Source organism: Cervus canadensis, chromosome 11 (genome assembly GCF_019320065.1).
Source record: "Cervus canadensis isolate Bull #8, Minnesota chromosome 11, ASM1932006v1, whole genome shotgun sequence".
In the NCBI taxonomy this organism is placed as follows: domain Eukaryota; kingdom Metazoa; phylum Chordata; class Mammalia; order Artiodactyla; family Cervidae; genus Cervus; species Cervus canadensis.
The window spans coordinates 74241428-74268626 of record NC_057396.1 but is presented as its reverse complement, the minus strand read 5'-3'; the positions used below and the strand labels follow the sequence as shown (position 1 = coordinate 74268626).

Sequence of the window (27199 nt, the reverse complement as noted above, 5' to 3'; positions counted from 1 at the left end):
CTGGTCATAGCAAACACCCTCTTCCAGCAACCCAAGAGGAGACTCTACACATGGACATCACCAGATGGCCAACACCAAAATCAGACTGATTATATTCTTTGCAGCCAAAGATGGAGAAGCTCTATACAGTCAGCAAAAACAATACCAGGAGCTGACTGTGGCTCAGATCATGAACTCCTTATTGCCAAATTCAGACTTAAACTGAAGACAGTAGGGAAAACCACTAGACCATTTAGGTATGACCTAAATCAAATCCCTTATGACTATACATTGGAAGTGAGAAATAGATTTAAGGGATTAGATCTGACAGACAGAGAGCCTGGTGAACTATGGACAGAGGTTCGTGACATTGTACAGGAGATAGGGATCAAGACCATCCCCATGGAAAAGAAATGCAAGGCAAAATGGTTGTCTGAGGAGGCCTTACAAATAGCTGTGAAAAGAATAGAAGAGAAAAGCAAAGGAGAAAAGGAAAGATATTCTGATTTGAAAGCAGAGTTTCAAAGGATAGCCAGGAGAGATAAGAAAGCCTTCCTCAGCAATCAATGCAAAGAAATAGAGGAAAACAACAGAATGGGAAAGACTAGAGATCTCTTCAAGAAAATTAGAGATATCAAAGGAACATTTCACGCAAAGATGGGTTCAATAAAGGACAGAAATGGTATGGACCTAACAGAAGCAGAAGATATTAAGAAGAGGTGGCAAGAATACACAGAAGTGTACAAAAAAGGTCTTCACAACCCAGATAATCACAATGGTGTGATCACTCACCTAGAGCCAGACATTCTGGAATGTGAAGTCAAGTGGGCCTTAGAAAGCATCACTACAAACAAAGCTAGTGGAGGTGATGGAATTCCAGTTGAGCTATTTCAAATCCTGAAAGATGATGCTGTGAAAGTGCTGCACTCAATATGCCAGCAAATTTGGAAAACTCAGCAGTGGCCACAGGACTGGAAAAGGTCAGTTTTCATTCCAATCCCAAAGAAAGGCAATGCCAAAAAATGCTCAAACTACCGCACAATTGCACTTATCTCACACGCTAGTAAAATAATGCTCAAAATTCTCCAAGGCAGGCTTCAGCAATACGTGAACTGTGAACTTCCAGATATTCAAAATGGTTTTAGAAAAGGCAGAGGAACCAGAGATCAAATTGCCAACATCCGCTGGATCATCGAAAAAGCAAGAGAATTCCAGAGAAACATCTATTTCTGCTTTATTGACTATGTCAAAGCCTTTGACTGTGTGGATCACAATAAACTGTGGAAAATACTGAAAGAGATGGGCATACCAGACCACCTGACCTGCCTCTTGAGAAACCTGTATGCAGGTCAGGAAGCAACAGTTAGAACTGGACATGGAACAACAGACTGGTTCCAAATAGGAAAAGGAGTACGTCAAGGCTGTATACTGTCACCCTGCTTATTTAACTTCTATGCAGAGTACATCATGAGAAACGTTGGGCTGGAAGATGCACAAGCTGGAATCAAGATTGCCAGGAGAAATAGCAATAACCTCAGATATGCAGATGACACCAACCTTATGGCAGAAAGTGAAGAGGAACTAAAAAGCCTCTTGATGAAAGTGAAAGAAGAGAGTGAAAAAGCTGGCTTAAAGCTTAACATTCAGAAAACTAAGATCATGGCATCTGGTCCCATCACTTCTTGGGGAATAGATGGGGAGACAGTGGAAACAATGTCAGACTTTATATTTTTGGCTCCAAAATCACTGCAGATGGTGATTGCAGCCATGAAAGTAAAAGATGCTTAGTCCTTGGAAAGAAAGTTATGACCAACCTAGGCTGCATATTAAAAAGCAGAGACATTACTTTGCCAACAAAGGTCTGTCTGGTCAAGGCTATGGTTTTTCCAGTGGTCATGTATGGATGTGAGAGTTGGACTGTGAAGAAAGCTGAGCGCTGAAAAATTGATGCTTTTGAACTGTGGTGTGGAGAAGACTCCTGAGAGTCCCTTGGACTCTCCCAGGAGACCCAACCAGTCCATCCTAAAGGAGATCAGTCCTGGGTGTTCATTGGAAGGACTGATGTTGAAGCTGACACTCCAATACTTTGGCCACCTGATGCGAAGCGTTGACTCATTGGAAAAGACCCTGATGCTGCTAAAGATAGAGGACAGGAGGAGAAGAGGACGACAGAGGATGAGATGGCTGGATGTCATCACCGACTCGTTGGACTTGGGTTTGAGTAAATTCCGGGAGCTGGTGATGGACAGGGAGGCCTGGCGTGCTCCGATTCATGGGGTCGCAAAGCGTCAGACATGACTGAGCGACTGAACTGAACTTGAAGTGAACTGGTTTTGTACTTTTCAGTATACAGATCTTCTTAATTTTTTTCTTAGTTTCACAAAAGTATTTCACTACACTTGGGTGATTTCCATATTTTCTTAGTTTTTACCTAAGTAGTTCACTGTACTTGAGATGAATTAAATGGTATGTATGTAAAATTTTTTAATATTAAACTTATGATACTTTTCAGGGATAAGCTAATCACTGATGCATTATTATTTATATATTTTGCTAGATTAAATTTGTTAAATTTTTTAGACTATTTGAATATCTATTAAGATTTTTTTTTATTTTTAATAAATAATACCTTTATACCTTTGCCTGCTTTTCATACCTTTGGAAAGCTTTGCTGAAAAAGTTGGAAAATGCAATTTTTTGTTTTCTGAAAGAAAAGAAGAAAATCAGTTACTTCTTTTCCCTCAATATCAAGCAGAACACCCTAGTCAATGCACATGAACCTGGTTTGGGATTTGAGGGAGTTATTTTTAATATAAATTTCTATTTGAGATAATCCTTTTCTGCAATTTGTTGTAAAGTGTTTTTTAGTGTACATACACAAATACATACATGCATTTATATATATGTTTAAATTACAGCTCATATTTCTGAATTAAAACTCAGATTGCTGTTTCAAATACAATATACTCTTGTTAAATCTTGTTTGTGTTTATTATTTTAATATTGTAGTGATCTTTTAAAATCAATTTTGTATTATGTATTATATATTATTGATGTTCAAAATACTCTATCTAATTATTCATTTATGCACCTCCTGTTTTTTCAAGTATTCATATTCTATTAAAAACTGGAAAACTTCCTTAAATAAAGTGTGTGTGTGCTATGCTTCTTGTTCGAGTCTTTGCCACCCGTGGACCGCAGCCCGCCAGGCTCCTCTGTCCACGGGGTTTTCCAGGCAAGAATACAAGAGCGGTTTGCCGCACCCACCTGCAGGGGATCTTCCTGACTCAGGGATTGAACCCGTGTCTCTAAACTGCATCGATCGGTGTGTTCTTTACCGTTAGCACTACCTGGGAAGCCCAAATAAAGTATTCATTCATATAATAATGAAATAGAGAGTAATTTATAGGAGGAATAAAATATATCAGAAACATCTGTGAATCTGAATACATTTTTTCCCCTTTTGTACGTCATTTCAAGGGGACTATCATGTGAAGCACACTAAGATTGATTTTAGAAAAGGTAGACAGCATTATGTTTACTCATGATTTTTTTCAATTCCTTATATTAGAAACTTCTCTTTATCATAAAAGTTGCAATTATTTGCTAAAGATATTTTGGGAAGAACATAAAAGCAAATTTATTAAATTAAGCATATTAATAGTCTCAGCAGCCATAAATAACTAAAATTAACATTTCTTAGGATCACTGTCTAACATAATTTTCTAGTAAGATAGTTTATGTTTATAAATACATATTTCTTAGCTATATTATTTTTCATAATTAAAAAATTAACTATAAAAGCTTATTAGTAATATTTACTTTTACATGATAATATAATTTTAATCCAAATGAATTTTGTTTATTCAAATTCATTTGATTTCATGAAAAAATTTTAAGGGTTTTTAAAAAAAATTTTAATATTTATTTATTTTCGGCTGTTCTGGGTATTTGTTGCTGCATGCAGGCTTCCTTAGTTGCAGCAGGTGGGGCCTTCTGCTTTTGTGAAGCACAGGCTCTAGGTATGCTGGCTTCAGCAGTTGTGGCAAAAGGGCTTATTTCATCCAGAGTATAAGGGATCTTCCACGACCAGGGATTGAACCTGTGTCCCTAGCATTGGCAGGCAGATTCTTAGTCACTGGACCATCAGAGAAGGCCTGATCACATGCAAAATTTTAGTCCTTGACAGTAGCTGAAGAAAAGAATCTAGATCCTCTCTGATGTAAATAAAGCACCATTAATGTTAAAAAAAATACTACAAGTAATCAGAAACATGGAGGAATTTATGGTAGTTTATAGTTAGTCCAGATATCATAGCATGTACATCAATTGTTACCTGTCACACTATACTTTCACTAGAAATACAGCATAGACCAAGTCATGGGAGGGCTGCTGTTTATTTCTCAGAAGAGGAACTATCAAATCAATGCAGTGAGATCATGCATCCTGATCACATCTAATACACACTCAGTCAAATCCGAGGAAGCAGCAGCATGAAAGGGAAGCAACAAATAATTTATCACACAGTGGGCCTCTTATGCAAATATAGTTTGCATATGACCCTCATATGGTCAATTTGCAAAATGACCCTTAAAAAATTATTTATACTGCATCATCATTTTATTACAGAATTGTCTTTCATTTGCTTTGTTTTCATTACATTTTAATGTAATAAAACATTCAATTCAACATTTTCACTATCACATGCAATACCCATTCTCATTTTTCTCTCTCAATTCAGAGATTCTACTGTGCTTCACTTAAGCCTTGCATGATCAATATGTTTTGCAATATTGCCATGTTTTGTGCACATATGTTTTACTATGTCTACATATTATTGAGCAGTAAAATTACATTGTTGAATATAATTTGCTAATTATTTGTCATATACCATGATGTGACTTTTTTTTCTTCTTAATTCATTACAGTAAAAAATACATGGAGAAAGTCGTGGATCTTTTCTTTGTTAAAGCATATGTTGTTTTTCCTTATCCTCAGCTATCATGAATACTACTACAACATATAGGCCAATAAAAAGCCTCGCGTTTGACATGTTATTATGTTGTGAACAAATTCCACATGATACACACATCACATATCTGCCTCTGTGAGTGTTCCTGTGTAGACAGAGATAGAGACAGGACTTTTGAGTTTTTATGCCAGGCTGATTTGAGAGTCCATACCACAGATCATGGGAGAAGTGCTTGCTTTTTTCAAATGCCTAATTTTTAACAAAATATCACAGGACATCACAAAGAAACACACAAAAAGATCACAAAGAAACAAGGAAAATAGATCAATTCAAACAAACATAACTCTCCAATATATAAACAAACTGAGGACATAAACAGAGGTAGAAAGTAATTTAAAAAGAATAAAATCAAAAAACTCAAATGCTGAAAACACAACAATTGAATTAAAATTTTACTACCTGGTTTCACCAACAGATTAGAAGAATCAGAATAATCAGGGATTTAAACTCAAGTCATTTTAAAGTATTGAGTATGAGGAGTAAATAATAATACTACTAATAGTAATAATAATAAGTGAACAGAGACTAAGGGACTTAGAAGACACCACTAAAAAAGTTTATTTACAGAAATAATGGGCAAGAATTTCCCAAATTTGAAGAAAGGCTGATACAAAAGTACAAATGCAAGAAACTCACACATATAAGTGGGGTAAAAAATTTCAGAGATTAAACAGAAACATATTATGATCAAAATGTGGTAATTAAGTCATTTGGCTCAGAGGTTAAAGCGTCTGCCTGGAATATGGGAGACCGTGGTTCGATCCCTGAGTTTGGAAGAACCCCTGGAGAAGGAAATGGCAACCCACTCCAGTACTCTTGCTCGGAGAATCCCATGGAGGGAGGAGCCTCTTAGGCTACAGTCCATGGGGTCGCAAATAGTCGGACACGACTGAGCGACTTCATTTTCTTTCTTTCTTTCTTTCTTTCCTTTTCTGTACCTACTATTCTTCTTTACCCCCACAGAGCATACGCACAGTCCTTGATTGCTCTTATGGTCTATTCTACTGTCCTCGAAAATATACTTAATTGTTATGCTTACATTTCATCACTTCTCAGAGGTGGAAAAGGGTTTTGCCTTTTTCTTTTAGCCAATGTGTTTATACCACTTAGGAGTATGACTATCAAATAGAATACTCTAAATTCATGATGATCTTATATGTATTTGCTTTTCTCTCTGAATGCACCCACAGCAAGGTGGAAAGTACCTAACCTAATTTGTAGGCATGACATGGACAGTGACTTTTAAGGAAAGATATTGCAAAGTTTTTTCCATGTCCTTTGTAGTGCATATTTTACATCTTTGTTTCTTAAACTATAGATCAAGGGATTTAACATGGGAATAACAAGGGTGTAAAATATGGAAGCAACTTTATCAGTGTCAAAGGAATGACTGGACTCTGGTTGCACATACATAAATATCAAAGTCCCGTAGAACACGGTGACCACTGTCAGGTGGGATCCACAGGTAGAAAAAGCCTTGTGCCTGCCTTCAGCAGAGCTCATCCTGAGAATGGCTGCAAGGATGAGCAGGTAAGACACAAGAACTATTAGAAGAGAGAAAATCAAATTAAATCCTGATAAGACCAGGATAATTAATTCAATTTCATGTGTGTTTGAACAGAGCAGGGATAATATGGGGAGACTGTCACAGTAGAAATGACTGATGACACTATAGCCGCAGAAAGATGAATTAAAAATGTTTACAGTGACTAGAAGAGAAATGAATGTGCTATAGAGGTAGGGGATTGCCACCAGAACCCGGCACACCCTTTGTGACATGATGACCGTGTAGAGCAGGGGGTGACAGATGGCCACGTAGCGGTCATAGGACATTGCGGCCAGAATAAAAAGTTCACTAATGATGAACACAATGAAGAGAGCCAGCTGCGTGGCACACATATAATAAGAGATTGTGTTTTGATCCACAACGAAATTCATCAACATTTTGGGTCCTACAGCTGTGGAATAACCCAGATCAGTAAGAGCCAGGTGCCTGAGAAAGAAGTACATGGGTGTCTGCAGCCTGGGGTCCACCTTGGTGAGGATGACCATGCCCAAGTTGCCCACCACTGAGGTCACGTAGATGACGAGGAAGAGCCCAAACAGTGGAGCCTGCAGCTCGGGGTGGTCTGTGATTCCCGTGAGGATGAATTCACTCAGCACTGTTCCATTCTCTGTTTCCATTTTATCAGAAAACCTACTTTAATAGAGACATTGTATAGTCAATGATATCATTAATGAAATATAGTGATTTCTCTTAGTTTACATACATGAAATAAATAAATCTAAATTATATTTTAAACACAAAGAAGGACTTCTGTGTCCTTTAAATAAAACATACAAATATAAATAGAAATAAAAAAGAGGGATAAATATACATCTGGAGAAAGAGAGAGACCTGTAGTTTTTCACTGGTGAAGATTAACCCCCCAAAGAATATGTAACAATATTTTGAGGCCATTTGGTTGTAAGCATTGGAGGTAGTTAGAAACCAGTGAGACTGGTATTTATCCTAATATATTAGGGCTGCTGCCAAAACAACAAGGGGGCTTCTCCATGGCTTAGTGAGTAAAGAATCTGCTTGCAATGCAGGAGACTCAGGAGACATGCGTCCAATCCCTGGGTTGGAAGATACCCTGGAGGAGGAAATGGCAATCCATTCCAGTATTCTTCCCAAGAAAATTCAGTGGATACAATCTGTGGGGTCACAAAATGTTGGACATAGCAATAAGGAATTATACAGACCAAAATGCCAAAGGGCCAAGACTGACCAGCAGTGGTATATGTGTGCATATAGATATGGATTGATATAAATATAGATGAGGGAAACATATCTAAAAAAATTTTATGAATTTTAGGTGCTATTTTATAGGTGAAGGCAATCTTTTCTGTTATCTTTTGTGTAATGACCATCACACCACTGCTTTCACAAAATTAAAGCCACATAATACTACATAGTACACATGCTAAACTTTACCTCATAAAAAATGAAGCCCAAATTGCAATATGCATGGAAACATTTAGAAGTCCTTACATTAAAATAAGTTTATCTGAAGCCCTTATGTCTACAGGGGGTGCAAGATGATAAAATTAATACATTTGACCAATATTGAACAAAGGTGTAAACATAAGGGAATTCTAACATATGATACCACACTGGTTGTTTTTTTTTTATTTTTTTTTTTTTCCACAGGGAAACATTCCATATAACATACATGGGTTGATATAATCTCTGCTATAGCAATACTTTTTGTATATGCAAATGAGTACCCTAGCAAATATGGTAGGTTATTTCAATCTCTTTCTTGCCAGGTTGTGGGAAGATATGTGAGATTTAAACATTTAATTGCATTGATGTTATCTGAAATACCCTTCAAATATCTAATACATAGAATTTTTGTGTGCATTTGCTTTTAATTTCTTAGTGGAAAAAGCATGCTACCTGAATTGGATTCTCCTTACACATGCACGTATAAATTCTTTTGTGCGACTTCCTTCTTGGCTGTACGATGGTGCACAGACTGAATGCTATGTTACCCAGGAAACAGCCCTCAACGTCCCCACTGCCCCTACGGCTGCAACTGGGACCATCCGTGAGCTCTTGCTCAAGTTTTTTAACCTCCTACATAACTTAAAATATGTAATATATATTTTCTCAAAATGTAACATTTTTTCCTCCTCCCCAACTGCATTTTCACTGAAACTGACATATATTGAATTGTTTGTAACACGGACGGTATATTTAGCCAGGGAGAAACCAAGGTCACAATGAGGAAATTGAGCCACTGGAGAGACTGTGATGCAACTAAAATTTGTTTTAGATAACGAAGTTTCATAAATACTTCCTTTGGATAAAAGGATTCTCTATTGAAAAAGAAAAGTTTTAAAATTATTATATATTACACAATATCATACTGAAAAAAATTTTTAAAAAAGGATATACAAGCATACATCTATATCATCTATCTATATATATTTATATGTATCATATATTTCCAGAATATTATTTTGTCTGATTTCACATCAAGGCTGCAAATATCCTCCATACAACATTAAATGCAGAGGTATAAGTACAGTGAATTAAAGATATATATGAATACTCCTAAGAAAACATCATTCTTATCATGAATATTACTAAGAAAACAGGATACCAGAGTAGAATGTAGATTTTTTTTGAAATGTAGATTTTTTTAACTTAAAGAATTTGCTGAGGTTTGCAACACTGTATAGTAGGTGGTGATCAAAATCATCCTCAAGAAAAAGAAATGCAAAAAAGCAAAATAGTTGTCTGAAGAGGCCTTACAAATAGCTGAGAATAGATGAGAAGCTAAAGACAGAGGAGAAAAGGAAAGATATAGCACCTGAATGCAGAGTTCCAGAGAATAATAAGGACAGATATGAGAGCCTTCCTAAGTGATCAATGCAAAGAAATAGGGAAAACAATAGAATGGAAAAGACTAGAGATCTCTTCAAGAAAATTACAGATACCAAGGGAACATTTCATGCAAATATGGGTACAATAAAGGACAGAAAAGATATGTACCAAACAGAAGCAGATAATATTAAGAAGAGCTAGGAAGAATACACAGAAGAACCAAAAAATAATAATAATAGCAATAATAATAATGACCCAGATAACCAAAATGGTGTGATCACTCAATATTCCAGCAAATTTGCAAAACTCAGCAGTGGCCGCAAGACTGGAAAAGGTCAGGTTTGATTCCAGTACCAAAGAAAGGCAGTGCCAAAGAATGTTCAAACTGTGCACAATTGCACTCATCTCACAAGCAAGCAAAGAAATGCTCGAAATTCTCCAAGCTACGATTCAACATTACGTGAACCGAGAACTTCCAGAAGTTCAAACTGAATTTAGAAAGAGCAGAGGAATCAGAGATCAAATTGCCAACATCCATTGGATCATAGAAAAAGCAAGAGAATTACAGAAAAACAACTGCTTCTGCTTCATTGACTGTGCCAAAGCCTTTGACTGTGGATCACCACAAACTGTGGAAAATTCTTAAAGAGATGGTAATACTAGACCACCTAACCTGCCTCCTGAGAAACCCATATGCAGGTCAAGAAGTAACAGCTGGAACCAGACATGGAACAGGGTGTCCTTTGCCAACAAAGGACTGTATAGTCAAAGCTATGGTTTTCCAGTAGTGATGCATATATGTGAGATTTGGACCATAAAAAAGGCTGAGCACTGAAGAATTGATGCTTTTGAACTGTGGTGTTGGAGAAGACTCTTGAGAGTCCCTTGGACTGCAAGGAGATCCAACCAGTCAGTCTTAAAGAAAATCAATCTTGAATATTCATTGGAAGGACTGATGCTGAAGCTGAAGCTCAATACTTTGGCCACCTCATGCGAAGAGCTAATTCATTAGAGAAGACCCTGATGCTGGGAAAAATTGGCGGGAGGAGAAGGGAATGACAGAGGAGGAGATGGTTGAATGGCATCACTGACTCAATGGACGTAAGTTTGAGCAGGCTCCAGTAGATGGCGAAAGACTGGGAGACCTGGCATGCCGCAGTCCATGGGGTCACAATGAGTCAGACACGATGGAGTGTCAACAATTAAAAGAAAAGCAATAGCAAAAAAAAAAAAAACAACTGATTTTTTTTAATATACTAATGCTTTACTAAAAAAAAAAATAAGAAATAGAATTGATATTATTACCAGGAAAATAAGTGTCAGGATTCTCTGTGAACTCTAGGAAAGTAAATAAAAATATAATATTCATAAAATTAAATTATGTATGTGTTGATTGGAAATCCACATTTATCTCATCAAGTGCATTGCTTATAAGATTTTGAACCTCTGATATCCTAACCTATCCCCATATACATGCTTTCTTATATCAGAAATATGGCACTACAAATAGGAAAACATGAAGTGACATAAATCTTTGTTTAGTTTGCTTCTGAAAGGCTACTGAAAGAAAAAAAAACTCTACACTGGTAAATGCTGATTTTCCTGTAAGATAAGGTGGGGGATATTGAAGAGAATTTTCTGTTTGCTTCACCAGCTTTAGAAATGTATGAAATGTATGAAATTACTTTTCCAAAGTTTACTACCTGTGCTGATCTCCTGATTATTATTTTTAGAACTATACTCTAAAAAAGTTATGTGTTTTCTGTCCGATTCCACTGGAAACTGAACTTACTGGATGGCAGATTTACCGAAACACTGGGTACTCAAAACTCCTAGCCTCCAAAAATTTCTTTTCACATCACAGTGCAAGATGGAAAACCCTGCTTTTGCTCATCAAGAGATCAGAAATATTCCCATGAATACCTTGATTTAATTATTCATTAAAAACACAATATTTTGGGAAGGCAATAAGATCCCAGAGTCACTAAATGACTGAGAATTTCGAAGAATACCAAACAAGAACATGACCACCAGCAGCTTTGTAATTCTGACTTAATTTTTTTCTTTTAATTCCTGAATCTTCAGGTTTTCTTGTCCCACTGTTGTGTCTTTTCTTACTCATACAATTAAGCATTTATAGAAAACATCTGCTGCCATTGCTCAGTTCCTAAGTCATGTCAGACTCTTTGTGGCCCCATGGACTGCAGCACGCCAGGCCTCCAAATATTAAATAATATGACCCTGACATTTCAAAGATGCTCCTTAGTGTTTGTGAAAATATTTGAATGGTTATCGGCAGGAAAAGGGATGCATGCAGTTCTATTCTGGTCATACATTATCAACAGAAAGTTGTACATGGAAAAGAACCAAATATCCTCATGTTTTGCTGTGATTTGACATAGAATAAAACTGCTATCTTGCAAATGTCACCAAAGCTATCCATCTATTGTTAAAATAAGGCACCACATGAAATATGCTATTTACCTGTAATGAAACCTCTGATGTTCTCATGTGCTTTGCAACACAAATAGGGCAATTTATGCATTTTTCTCTCCCTCTGTGACTCTCCTTGAGGAGTTGCCAAGCAATTTTTTGACTGTCCCTGAAGCATTAAAATATAACAGAATGCAAGTAATGAGGTGTAGTTATTAATAATCCAGAGCAGTTTGTATGTACCTGTAAATAAGTTACATATATTGGTTTCCTATTTTTTTTTTTTACCATTTATTAATGTTCTCTTTTTTCCTGCTTTGATAGTTAATTTCTGTACCCATTTGGCTAGGCTGTGGTGCCCAATTGTTTAGTTAAATATCAGTCTAGTGTCACTGTGAAAATTACTCTTTTTTAAATTTTTATTAACACTTAAATGAATAGACTTTCAGTACAGCCAATTGCTCCTCAAAATATAGGTGGGCTTCATCTAACCAGTTGAAGGTCTTCAAAAGCAAATACTGAGGTCCTTTAAAGGAAAAAGTGTCTGTCTCTAGACATTATGTAAGTAATTAAATAAACTGAAAATAACAATGCATCATGTAGATTTTATATGTGTATACAACTATATATAAAGGACAGGGAGCTATATTTAATATCCTGTAATAAACTGTGAACTGACCTGAACTGAATAAACCATAAAGGATATATATAGTCTTTATCTGCTATTTCCAAATTGGTCCCTCCCCCCACTTTCCACTTTAACCATAAGTTTTTTTTCCATGCCTCTAGTTTATTTCTGTTCTGTTGCTAAGTTAGTTTGTAGCATTGCTTTTAGATTGCACATGTAAGTGATATCATGCAGTATTTGTCTTTCTCTTTCCGACTTCACTTAGTATGATACGCTCTAAATTTATCAATATTGATACAAGTGGCATTATTTCCTTCTATTTTTATGACTCAACAGTATTTCATCATGTACATACACCACATCTTTGTCCATCCCTCAGTGGACAGGTGTCTTCCATGTCTTGGCTTTTGAGGTTCATGTATCTTTTTGAATTGCTCTTCTCCATATATGTGCTCAGAAGCGGGATTGCTGGATCACATGGCAACTCTATTTTGTACTGTTTTCCATCGTGGTGATGGTGGTTCAGTCGCTAAGTCGTGCCCATCGTGGCAGCACCAAATTATATTTCCACCAGCAGTGTAGGAGGATTCCCTCTTCTTCACACCCTCTCTAGCATATACTATTTGTCGACTTTTAAAATGATAGTCATTCTGAACAGTGGGAAGTGATAACTTACTGTAGTTTTGATTTGCATTTCTCTAATAATTATCAAAGCTGTGCATCTTTTTATATGCCTACTGGCCATTTGTATGTCTTTTTGGAGAAATGTCTATCTACACCTTCTGCTCATTTTTTGACCGGGAGCAGTCTTCCCCTAAATATACACATATTCCATTCACTCAACTTCTCAAGTGTTTATTTAACCAATATTCTTACAGAGGGCTACCTGACAACTTTAATCAAAATTTAAGTTCCATCCTGGCTACTTCCTCTTTTTCATTTTCATATTGCTCAACAACACCAACCATACTATAGAGCTCACTTTTCATTCTTCAAATTTTCTGTATTTTCTCTAAGCCCCATGAAGAAAGAGTCTTGGTTGTTAAAATAGCAATGCATGTTTATTTTCCTGAATGAATCATTTAGGTAATATTTATCAGCTATTCTTTTTGTACCTTTTACTCTGATAGTACTACAGAAAAACTGAATGTACTATACATTTTCTGGTTTATAAAAATAAGTGCTTTAAGAAAGAGACACGTTAATAGGTCACACGTGAGAACACGTGGGAATGGCAGTTAGATGAGGGCCTGAAACTAGGTATGGGTGAATATCTGAGCAGGGAATAGTCATCTGTTAATGATATATTTTGTTTCAAAGTAATGAATGGTTTTCTTTATTTCTATGCTTCTCATACATCAATTCTTGTTCATCCAATAGAGGCAAATTTACAAGGCTTAAACACACCAATAATAATATACTTTCACTAATACATCATCCATTGTTAGCATATCCTAGAGTGAATTTTAAATAGTATATTTGCACATATTTTCCAGTTTCTAGAGAGGGCATTTTTCACCTCTTTGTTCCTCAAATTGTAGATCATCGGATTCAGCATGGGTATTACTAAAGTATAAAATAAAGATGCCATTTTATCAGTATCAAAGGAATCACTGGATTTGGGCTGCACGTACATAAAGAGGAGAGTGCCATAGAATATGATTATCACTGTCAAATGAGATCCACAGGTGGAGAAAGCCTTGTGTCTGCTTTCTCCTGGTTCATCCTGAAGATGGCGACAAGGATCAAGATATAGGACACGAGAACTATCAGAAGAGACGAAACCAAATTAAAAATTGAAAAGATCAGAATTACCCATCTAATCTCACGTGTCTGAACAAAGCAAAGATATCAAGGGCAGACTATCACAATAGAAATGTTTAATGATATTATGACCACAAAACGATGAAATAAAAATTTGTATGACGGTCAGCAGAGACAAAAAGAGGCTGTACAGATAGGGACTGGCCGCTGGTCTGTGACGTAACCTTTGTGACATGATCCTGTGTGGAGCAGAGGGTTACAGACCGCCACGCAGCGGTCACAGGCCATCGCAGACAGCGTGAAAACTTCACTGTGATAAACGTGCTGAACAAAGTGAGCCGGGTGGCACACCAGTGATGGAGATTGTACGCTGATCTGCGGCAGCATTCACCAGCGTTCTGGGCCCTACAGCTGTTGAATAACCAAGGTCAGTGAAAGCCAGGTGTCTGAGCAAAAAGTACATGGGTGTTTGTAGCCTAGAGTCTATCGCAGTGAGAATAACCAAGCCCAGGTTACCCCCACTGAGCCCAAGTAAACAGTGAGGAAGAGTCCAAACAAAGGCGCCTGTAGCTCAGGGAGATCCGTGATTCCGAGGATGAATTCAGTCAGCAGCTCAGACTGTGTTTGTCCAGCCAGGCCATTCGCGAAACACAAACTGGGAATAAATATAAAATAATTATTAACCTTCACGAGCTGTGATGAGATTATCATTGTAATAAGTGGCTAAAATCTTAAATCTTATGCTTATGGTTTGTTAATTTAATTGGCAGCTCAGTTCTCTCTCTCCCAAATCACTTAGTTCCTGACAGGTGTCTTAGATATGACACATAAACAGTAAAAATATAAAATAAAATAAACAAAAATAAACAAATTTACTTTAATCTAAATGAAAATTAAAGTTTTGTCTGTCAAAGGACAGTCTCAAAGTTTTAAAAATGTGACCCTCACAATGGAAAAAGTTGGGAATCATATGTCTGATGTGTCTAATGTATTGAATAATGTTTTGTATAAACACTTTTATAATTCAACAACAGAAAAATACCCAAATTAAAAACAGACAACGGATGTGAACAGAAATTTCTCACAGGAGATATACAAATGACCAGTAATCACCTGAAAATATGTACAAAATACAATGGACAAGGGTGAACATTGGACCTTCACTGTAAAACCACACTGAGCACAGAGGTTCGAGAAGCCAAATCACCCCCAGTCCCCCCCCCCCCCCGCCGGGGCCACCAGTTACACCTTTCAACAGTAAATGCGTGACAGTAAGTGTGATCTACAAAGAGAGATCAAAAATGTATATTTAAATGCATATATTTAAACATCAAAGCAATTTTTTGAGAGACAATAAAGTGAGTTTTGGTAAGAGCTACTAAATAAATAAAGAATGGAAAATAATCTAAATTTTAAGCAAAAGATACATTCCCACTTCATAATTTTGAAGGGACTGTCCTGTGCGTAAATTTGTATTTGTACAGGTTTTCTTTTTCATTCCAGTCTCCAATAGATGTCCAGTCAGTCATTTAAGGGATGATTTGACAGCCTCAAGTATTTGTAGGTGGGAGGGAGTGAGAGTCCTCTAACTAATTAGATATTACGGTGTGGTGAAGCCACAATGTAGTGAAATGGATGCTTTAATATTTCATTTTGACCTCACCTCTAGCAAAAAATAAAAAATGATGACTTTCAAATGGCACTGATCTTTGCAATGATATGGATACATCTGGGAAACTCATGTTATATTAGAAGCAGATAAATTACAAGGACTATAAACACATGGATATAATGCCTTTAATTCAGACATAGTTGGAAAACACTGTGGGAATCTGTCATTATCTGGTGTTAAAATTTTAAAGTAAATTCAATTTATATCAAATCTATATCATATTTATATATCATTTTATATCATATGATATCAAATATCATATTTCACATCTTTATTAAGGGTCCAAGTGTAATCATGAAAATCTTAAAAGTTGGAGTTTCTTAATAATATTGACTCCCTTTCCAAGGGTTACATTGTGTTTTTCACTATTCAAAGAGGACAAGCCTACTACATCAAACTAAAAGTGTAGCATTCATCAAAAAACATAATAAAGATGTTTGTTGTTGCTCTGTCACCCATCGTGTCTGACTCTTTGCAACCCCATGGACTGCAGCACACCAGGCCTCCCTGTCCCTTTACCGTCTCCCAAAGTTTGCTCAAGATCATGTCCATTGCATCAGTGATGCCTTCCAGCCATCTCATCTTCCGATGCCCTCTTCTCCTTCTGCCCTCAATCTTTTCCAGCACCCGGGACTTTTCCATTGAGTCATGTATGCATCAGAAGGCTGAAATACTGGAGCTTCAGCTTCAGCATCAGTCCTTACAATGAGTATTCAGTTGATTTCCCTTAAGATTGAGTGGTTTGATCTCCTTGCTGTCCAAGGGACTCTCAGGAGTCTTCTCCAGCACCACAGTTCTAAGGCATCAATTCTTTGGTGTTCTGTCTTCTTTATGGTCCAGCTCTTACAACCATACATGACCACTGGGAAGACCATAGCCTTGACCACTGGGAAGACCATAGCCTTGACCATATGGACCTTTGTTGGCAGAGTTAAGTCTCTGCTTTTCAACACACTGTCTAGGTTTCTCATAGCTTTCCTGCCAAGAAGCAATCATCTTCTGATTTCATGGCTTCAGTCACCACCCACAGTGATCTTAGAGCCGAAGAAGAGGAAATCTTTCACTACGTCCACCTTTTCCCCTTCTATTTGCCATGTACAATATTATTGACCTCTGCCCATAGTTCTTCAGGCACATTGTTTACTAGATCTAATGCCTTGAATCTATTTATTATCTCCACTGCATATTCACAGAGGATTTGATTTAAGTCATACCTTAAAAATGAACATTCAGAAAACTAAGATCATGGCATCCTGTCCCATCACTTCATGGCAAATAGATAAGGAAACAATGGAAACAGTGAGAGGCTTAATTGTGGGGGGCTCCAAAATCACTGCAGATGGTGACTGTGGCCATGAAATTAAAAGATGTTTGCTCCTTGAAAGAAACGTTGTGACCAACCTAGGCAGCATGTTAAAAAGCAGAGACATTACTTTACCAACAAAGGTCCATCTAGTCAAAGCTATGGTTTTTCCAGTAGTCGTGTGTGGATATAAGAGTTGGTCTATAAAGAAATCTGAGCACCAAAGAACTGATGCTTTTGAACTGTAGTGTTGGAGAAGACTCTTGAGAGTCCCTTGGGCTACAAGGAGATCCAACCAGTCCATCCTAAAGGAAATCAGTCCTGAATATTCATTGGAAGGACTGATGCCGAAGCTGAAACTCCAATACTTTGGCCACCTCATGCGAAGAGTTGACTCATTTGAAAAGATTCTGACGCTGGAAAGATTGAAGGCAGGAGGAGAAGGGAATGGCAGAGGATGAGATGGTTGGATGGCATCACCAACTCGATGGACATGAGCTTGAGCAAACTCCAGGAATTGATGATGGTGTGCTGCAGTCCATGGGATCGCAAAGAGTCAGACATGACTTAGGGACTGAACTGAACTGATACCTGGCTGGCCTAGTGGTTTCCCCCAGTTTCTTTAGTTTAAGCCTGTATTTTGCTATGAGAAGCTGATGAGCTGAGTCATGGTTGGTTCCAGGTCTTGTTTTTGCTAACTGTAAACAGCTTCTCCATCTTTGGCTACAAAGAATGTAATCGATTCTAACACCAGGAAAAAAAAAAAGTTCTACTCAAAAGAACCTGGAGTAATAGGCAAATTTGGCTTCAAAGAATAAAATGAAGCATGGCAAAGACTAACTGAATCCTGCTAAGAGAATGCAGTGGTCATAGCGAATACCCTTTGTCAACCACACAAGAGACGACTTTGCACATGGACATCAACAAATGGTCAATACTGAAATCAACAGGTATTAGACCAGAAACTTCAGTTATCAAAACAGATTGTTAAAGCTATGGCTGAATGACCAAGGTGGGGTATTAGGAAATCAACTTCAAGTCATTGATGAGGCCATGAGTCACTAGACTCTTAGAATCAAAAACAGATATAATCTACTCACCTCTAATGAGGAACCTTCTGTTCCTAGTGTGTTCCTAACAACCCAGTGAGAAGAATTTATGGGTTTCTTTGCTCCTTTGAGACTCTCCCTGCAGAGAAATGATACAGTCTGATAATTAGATGCAAAGCATTTTAAAGCTTCAAGCAAAGCCAACAGGATGTCTGGGGATTATGCAGGACATCTTTATATTCCCATACAAATAAAGGTATGTTAGATAACTTTCCACAGTTTTCCCTGGTTAAGTTTCCTCTACTGCAACCCAGAGATCCAAAATCGATTGTATTAATTGGGCAGGCATTTTAGATTTTCTTGCAACCCTTAATTTTCTCCTCTTAATATAGCATCTTTTCATGACTTCATGGCTGAGGACGTAATGGACAAAGATTTGAACAATGCTTATTGCACTGTTTTAAAAATTCACAAGGGAAAATAATATTTATGTTATCAACTTTCTCCTTATTTGCAGTGTATTATTATTGGAGTATAATATACATACTAATGGGGCACGGCCTGATGTCTCAGATGATTATGAAACTGCTTGCAATGTGGGAGACCCGGGTTCAATCCCTGGGTCACGACGATCCCCTAGAGAAGGAAATGGCAAACCACTCCAGTGCTCTTGCATGGAGAAGTCCATGGACAAAGTAACTGGTGTTGCAGTCCATGGAGTTGAAAAGATTTGGACACAGCTGAGTGACTAACACTTTCATACATATTAACACATGTAAACAACATACACTTAAAACTTAACACGTCTCTATAATCAGAATCCAAATTAAACAGCAATAACAAACCCTAAACTAAAACATTACCAGGATTCCAAAAGAACCCTTTATTTTTCTTTTTACCATGAACTTTTCCACACACACACACACACACACACATTCATATAACCACTTCTCTGACTTCTAACAGCGTATATTATTTTCACCTATTTTTGTTATTTTATATAAAAAGAAATTCTTCATATGTTACTCTTTTATGTGTATGTGTCTGGCTTTTTTAAATGAATAATAATATATAGTTCTAGATTGCTCATTGTTTATTTTGTGTACAATTCCATTTTGTGAATAAATCACAAATTAGTTAAACTTCATGGCATTGTTAAATATAAGGATTGCTTATAAGGAGGTTTATAGTTAATGACTCAGTTATAATTGGAAAAGACCGTGATGTTGGGAAAGACTGAAGGCAGGAGAAGGAGATGACAGAGGATGAGATGATTGGATGGCATCACCGACTCAGTGGATATGAGTTTGGGTAAACTCTGGGAGTTGGTAATGGACAGGGAGGCCTGGTGTGCTGCAGTTCATGGGGTCGCAGAGAGTTGGACACAATTGAGCATCTGAAGACACTGAACTGAAATGAATTAGTGATACTGTGAACATTCTATTTCATTGTATGTTTTGATAAACATAGAACTTTTTTTCCATATGTCTGAGTCTTTATAAAATAATGAAAATTGGATTTTTGCCCTATATTTGTTAAAGATAATCATTTATAGTTTATAAAAATGATGTGCTAATATTATGCAAAAGTTTTTGATAATGCTAATTAAATAGTTACTCCCACACTCCTTGTGTCCCTAGTATTATTCAATCTAGAATGGCTTAATCTTGAGTGCATTTCTATTTGGGTACATTCCTTATACTGAAATTGCTGAGTCATAGGAGAGTCATATTCAGTTTTATTAAATACTGCAAAGTAAATTTCCAGAGTGGTTATAATCAACATGAATTCTCACTAGCAAATAGTTATGATTGCTCAGTATCTTAGTCAAGACTCAATATTTTCCATTATTTTCTTTCTAGTCATTCTGGATGATGCATACAGGTATCATTAATTTTAGTTTATTCTAATACTGAATGAAATTGGAAACATTTTCATGTGTTGAAATGTTACTTTGGTTTTTTTTTTCCAAAAAGCACTTTTTCATGTCCTTTGTTAACTTTGTATTGTAATTCATGTCAATTATTTATTGATCTGTAGGAGTTATTTTTGTATTTTACATTGAATCCTTTCTCAGATGCACTCAATGTAAATAACACATGTCTGATTATGTATGTATGATGTAAATATTCGTTCACACTATGAGAGTTTCTTGTTCATACCATCAATTTTGATGTTCAGAATTTCTTTAAATAGTCCAGTTAATCTTTTTAAATCTTATGGAGTTACTTCTTTGTGTGTTCTGCTTAACAACCTGTACCTATTTCAATATCGCAAAGATTTCCTACTATGCTTTCCTCTGAAGTGTTTATTGTTTGCATTTTCACATTTGGATCTTTAATCGAGGTAGAATTGATTCTGCATAGCATATGTGCAGAAGGAGGAAATGGCAACCCACTCCAGTACCCTTGCTAGGAAAATCCCATGGACGGAGGAGCCTGGTGGGCTGCCGTCTCTGGGGTCGCACAGAGTCGGACACGACTGAAGTGACTTAGCAGCAGCAGCAGCATATGTGTAGGTATCTGAATCCTGTTTTTTCCCTAAAATAATTATGCAAATGACTCAATAGCATTTATTGAAGAGATATTTCTTTCTCCTTTAGAAAGCAGTGATTTCCCTAAGTCAGATAAGAGTAGATGACTGGACCTGTCTCATTCATCAGTCTTATTTCATTGATCAGTCTGTGCTCAGCAAAATGTTTTCTAAATTTCTAAAGCTTTATAACAGGCCTCAATGTCTGATAATGGACCTTCTGCTACTTTACTCTCTTTCTTTAAGATTATCTTCGCTATTTTTGGTGTTTTCACTTTCTGAATAAATTTTAATATACAAAGTGTCAGTATCTTATAAGTACAGGTCAGTATCTTTTATGTTTGTATCTATTGGTATAATTTTTGGAGAGTCTGTCACTTAATGTTATATCCATTCGTGTTTCACTTAATGTTATATCCATTCATGTTTCATTTAATGTTATTTATACCCATTTACTTTTCTCGTCATTTGTTCCCTTCCCTTCCCCTCCCTTCCCTTCCCTTTCCCATTCTTCTTGCATTGCTGTGTATAATATATTGCATTAACAGCATAGAAAGTGCCCTTATATAATGACCCATAACATCAGATTGTTTTTATTTAACACCTATAATGAATATATTTGCTCAAAACATGCTATTGCTTACCTTCCAGTACCCACTGTTACTTAGGAAAGGAACTGCTGCATCATAGAGAATACACATTCTAAAATTTAGTGTTTGCTTATTTTCCCAGTCTTTATAGCAACATACACTTACTCAGGCAACTAAAAAGGGTTTAGTTTCTTCACATTCTCATCAAAATCTCTAACTGTTCAAAGAAACTTGAGTTTTGCCATCTTGCCGAATGTGTAGTTATATGGCTGTATAGACTTGACTTCCATTTAGCTAATGATCAGTGATGTTTCTGAACACATTTATATATGTTTTTCAGTATTTTGATGTACTCTTTTGTGAAGCAGTTCTTCAGATATCTTGCTCTCTTTTCCCCAATAGTCTGTCTAGCTCGTACTGATTTTAGGAATTAGGATATCTGTTCTATTTTTACTTTTTTTTTTTTTTTACAAATTATTGATACCAGTACTTTGTAGGGTGTACTTGTTTCAAATGTTCTCTCAAGATTTCCTTTTCACTCTCCTATGCTGTATTTTCATAATTTTGTACAGAGTGTTATTTTTCTATCCTTTAGAGTTATTACATTTTGTCACTCGCTTAAGTAGTCTTTGTTTATCACAAATCATGAATGTATCTATTTATTTTTTGTCAAGAAACTTTGTGATTATAATATTTCTATTATTTTTTTACTAAGCAAGTAAATGACTTACATGGCCACGGTTTACATAGGAAGCCTAATTGTACTAAGTTAATTTACTAAAAATATCTTCTTTCCTCATTACATTTCAGTTGAGTTTTTGCTTAAAATCAGGTGAAATTGTACATGTGAGTTTATTTTTGGACTCTATTTTCATTTAGTTTATTGGTCTTTCTATTCAAAGTTTCATTGATGGCATACTCTTTAAAAACAATCTGGCTTTTAAAAAGGCATTGAATACAAGCAACTCCTGCAGCTCAATTCCTGAAAAATAAATGACCCAATCAAAAAATGGGCCAAAGAACTAAACAGACATTTCTCCAAAGAAGACATACAGATGGCTAACAAACACATGAAAAGGTGCTCAACATCACTCATTATCAGAGAAATACAAATCAAAACCTCAATGAGGTACCATTACACACCAGTCAGAATGGCTGCTATCCAAAAGTCTATAAGCAATAAATGCTGGAGAGTGTGTAGAGAAAAGGGAACCCTCTTACACTGTTGGTGGGAATGCAAACCAGTACAGCCACTATGGAGAGCAGCATGGAGATTCCTTAAAAAACTGTAAATAGAACTGCCATATGATCCAACAATCCCACACCTGGGCATACACACCGAGGAAACCAGATCTGAAAGAGGCACATGCACCCCAATGTTCATCGCAGCACTGTTTACAATAGCCAGGACATGGAAGCAACCTAGATGCCCATCAGCAGATGAATGGATAAGGAAGCTGTGGTACATATACACCATGGAATATTACTCAGCCATTAAAAAGAATTCATTTGAATCAGTTCTAATGAGATGGATGAAACTGGAGCCCATTATACAGAGTGAAGTAAGCCAGAAAGATAAAGACCAATACAGTATGCTATTGCATATATATGGAATTTAAAAAGATGGTAACAATAACTGTATATGCAAAATAGAAAAAGAGACACAGATGTATAGAACAGACTTTTGGACTCTATGGGGAAAGGCGAGGGTGGGATGTTCTGAGAGAATAGCATTGAAACAAGTATACTATCAAGGGTGAAACAGATCGCCAGTCCAGGTTGGATGCATGAGACAAGTGCTCAGGGCTGGTGCACTGGGAAGACCCAGAGGGATGGGATGGGGAGGGAGGTGGGAGGGGGGATCGGGATGGGGAACACATGTAAATCCATGACTGATTCATGTCAATGTATGGCAAAAACCACTACAATATTGTAATTAGCCTCCAACTAATAAAAATAAATTGAAAAAAATTTGAAAAAATAAAATAAAATGCCACTTAAAAAAATAAAAAAGGCATTGATATCTGTTATTGGCACTCCTCTGGATTCTTTCTTCACATAACATACTCTTCTGACTACTCTAGATCTTGTGCATTTCTATATAAATTCTGATGCCAACTTAAGTCTTAAAAATGGAATTTTGATTGCTCTTGCTTTAAATATATAGGAAAATTTAGGGAGAACTGATTTCATCATATTTAGTTCTTTCAGCCATTGAGCATGGCACATTGCTGCTTTTATGTTTACTTTAATATTTCAGTAATGTATTTGTAGTTCCTAGCAATGAACTCACTCAAATCATTCATTAGTTTTCCCTGAGTATTTTACAGACTTTTTCTGGTGTAATGAATTGTTGAAAATTTTGCTTTAGCCTGTTTTATGCTAGCATATAGCAAAATAACTATTTTTGTATGCTGATATTATAGCCATCAACCTGGTAAAATTCACTTCTTATTTCTAATATTTTAGATTGAAATTTATTTTTGGATTTTTAATTAACACATATCCACTTGAGAATAACTTCCCTTTTGTTTTTGTTTCCCCAAACTTAAAAAAGTTTGTTTCATAATTTGACAGAAATTTGAGATGGCAGCAACCATAAGGGGATATGGCTGATGTTTCATTAAGGCAAATATTTTTGATGTATTGCTCATTGTTGTACTCGCCAGCAAAAGAACACTAACTGCCATCTTCTACTTGTCAGGATGCCAGTGTGATGGGCACTAGTATTTAAATGTTGTATAATCAGGTTCAGTTCAGTTCAGTCGCTCAGTCGTGTCCGACTCTTTGCGACCCCATGAGTCGCAGCACGCCAGGCTTCCCTGGCCATCACCAACTCCCAGAGTTTACTCAAACTCATGCCCATCGAGTCGGTGATGCCATCCAGCCATCTCATCCTCTGTCATCAGCTTCTCCCCATGCCATCAATCTTTCCCAGAATCACGGTCTTTTCCAATGAATCAGCTCTTTGCATGAGGTGGCCAAAGTATTGGAGTTTCAGCTTCAGCATCAGTCCTTCCAATGAACACCCAGGACTGATCTCCTTTAGAATGGACTGGTTGGATCTCCTTGCAGTCCAAGGGACTCTCAAGAGTCTTCTCCAACACCACAGTTCAAAAGCATCAATTCTTCGGCACTCAGCTTTCTTCACAGTCCAACTCTCACAACCATACATGACCACTGGAAAAACCATCGCCTTGAACAGACAGATCTTTGTTGGCAAAGTAATGTGTCTGCTTTTTAATATGCTATCTAGGTTGTTCATAACTTTCCTTCCAAGGAGTAAGTGTCTTTTAATTTCATGGCTGCAATCACCATCTGCAGTGATTTAGGAGCCCAAAAAGATAAAGTCTGACACTATTTCCACTGTCTCCACATCTGTTTCCCATGAGGTGATGGGACCAGATGCCATGATCTTAGTTTTCTGAATGTTAAGCTTTAAGCCAACTTTTTCACTCTCCTCTTTCACTTTCATCAAGAGGATTTTTAGTTCCTCTTCACTCTCAGCCATAAGGGTGGTGTCATCTGCATATCTGAGGTTATTGCTATTTCTCCTGGCAATCTTGATTCCAGCTTGTGCTTCCTCCAGCCCAGCGTTTCTCATGATGTACTTGGCATATAAGTTAAATAAGCAGGGCGACAATATACAGCCTTGACATAGTCCTTTTCCTATTTGGAACCAGTCTGTTGGTCCATGTCCAGTTCTAACTCTTGCTTCCTCACCTGCATACTGGTTTCTCAAGAGGCAGGTCAAGTGGTCTGGTATTCACATCTCTTTCAGAATTTTCCACAGTTTATTGTGATCCACACAGTCTAAGCCTTTAGCGTAGTCAATAAAGCAGAAATGGATGTTTTTCTGGAACTCTCTTGCTTCTTCGATGATCCAGAGGATATTGGCAATTTGATCTCTGGTTCCTCTGCCTTTTCTAAAACCAGCTTGAACATCTGGAAGTTCTCAGTTCACGTATTGTGAATATATACAGACAAAAACATTTTATTAAAAGACATAAGAATGTCTTTAAAAAATATCTAATGATATAGTTTAAAAAAAAAAAAAAGGTTTCCTTTCAATTGAAACATAAACACTTGGCAAAGTGAGAACAGTGATCTGGACTTGAGTGTCTTGCACTGAAACTTGAGGTTAAGCCAAAGTTGACACCAGAAGAATGATCACAACTTGAACATCTACCGTTGACATAAGAAAAACCATTTTTAGTTTGCATGCTTTTCATACATTACTGCTTTTGAGTAATTTGTCACACAAAATAAACAGTTGTCTATAATCTAATTTATCGTGCATGCCTTTTATATTTACCTCTATATGGGGATTTTGCAGAGATTTTTCCACTCCCTACGCAGAGCACCTTTTACTTCCTTGTTCCTCAAGCTGTAGATCATAGGGTTCAGCATGGGTATGACCAAAGTGAAAAATACAGAGGCCATTTTGTCAGTATCAAAAGAGTGGCTGGCCTTGGGCTGCATGTACATAAAGGCCAGCGTGGCATATAGTACAACTACCACTGCCAGGTGAGAGCCGCAGGTGGAGAAAGCCTTCTGCCTGCCCCGTGCAGTGTTCATTTTTAGGATGGCTTTAAGGATCAGTATGTAAGACACAAGGACTATCAGGAGAGATGAAACCAAATTAAATGCGGAACAGACCAGTATGAACAGCTCGATTTCCCATGTGCCTGAGCACAGCAAGGTTAGCAAGGGGAGACTGTCACAGTAGAAATGACTGATGATGTTATAGCCACAGAAAGATGAAAGAAATATCTTGATGGTAGTTATCAGAGAAACAGAGGCGCTGTAAACATAGGGGACAGCGACCAGCACCCAGCATACTCTCGGTGACATCACTACTGTGTAGAGCAGAGGGTTGCAGATGGCCACGTAACGGTCATAGGCCATTGCCGACAGGATGAAGAGTTCACTGATGATGAACAAGTTGAAGAAAGTCAGCTGCGTAGCACACCAATGGTAAGAGATTGTGTTTTGATCAGCTACGAAATTTACCAGCATTTTGGGTCCCACAGATGTGGAATAGCCCAGATCGATGAAAGCCAGGTTTCTGAGAAAGAAGTACATGGGTGTCTGCAGCTTGGAGTCCACCTTGGTGAGAACGATCATGCCCAAGTTTCCCACTGCCGACACTGCATAGATGGTGAGGAACAGCACAAAGAAGGGAGCCTGCAGCTCAGGCCGGTCTGTGATTCCTGTGAGGATGAATTCAGCAGGCATCGTTTGATTTTGTTTGTCCATCCAGGCCATCAACAAAAGTAACTGTGGGAAGAACCATAAGAATAGACAGTGGGGTTCAGAAGATACCATCTGATAAAAGTTTAGTATGCAAGGCCATTGTGTGTAAGACGAATCTAATTATTTTTGATGGAGTGATATAAAACAAGACTCAGCTCCGTCACTGAACCTGGAACCAAATTTAGAAACCATCATGAGGTAAGATGGACTTCCCGGTGGCTCAGCAATACAGAATCCGCCTGCAGTGCAGGAGAGGCGGTTTGGTCCTGGAAGATCCCCTGGAGAAGGAAATGGCAACCCACTCCACTCTCCTTGCCTGGGAAATCCCATGGACAGAGGAGCCCTGCAGACTACAGTCTATGTAGTTGCAAAGAGTCAGACACAACTAAACCACCAGCACCAGCATCATAACCTAAGATATATAGTAGTCATTTTACTTTTTGTCTCATGTACTGGTTCTCATTGCAAAATATACACCGTTCCTTTATGGCTCTGTTACCAAAATGTCATTATAAACATTTGGGCAGAAAGGGAAACCTGATTTTTTTTTCAAAAATATTTTTCAGTTGAAATACATAAAATTGGT

The 27199-nt window shown here is 37.2% G+C and overlaps 2 protein-coding genes and 1 pseudogene across 2 annotated transcripts; all 3 read right to left on the bottom strand.

The window, feature by feature from the left end:
* Positions 1 to 6253: 6253 nt before the first annotated feature.
* Positions 6254 to 7201, bottom strand: LOC122450572 (olfactory receptor 8K3-like). The gene has a single exon (XM_043482929.1). It carries the CDS (start codon positions 7193 to 7195, stop codon positions 6254 to 6256), a length of 942 nt encoding a protein of 313 aa, XP_043338864.1. The 5' UTR covers positions 7196 to 7201.
* Positions 7202 to 13891: 6690 nt separating this feature from the next.
* LOC122449362 lies at positions 13892 to 14922 on the bottom strand (annotated as a pseudogene).
* Positions 14923 to 25674: 10752 nt separating this feature from the next.
* LOC122450495 (olfactory receptor 8K3-like) lies at positions 25675 to 26625 on the bottom strand. The gene has a single exon (XM_043482873.1). It carries the CDS (start codon positions 26623 to 26625, stop codon positions 25675 to 25677), a length of 951 nt encoding a protein of 316 aa, XP_043338808.1.
* Positions 26626 to 27199: the final 574 nt, after the last annotated feature.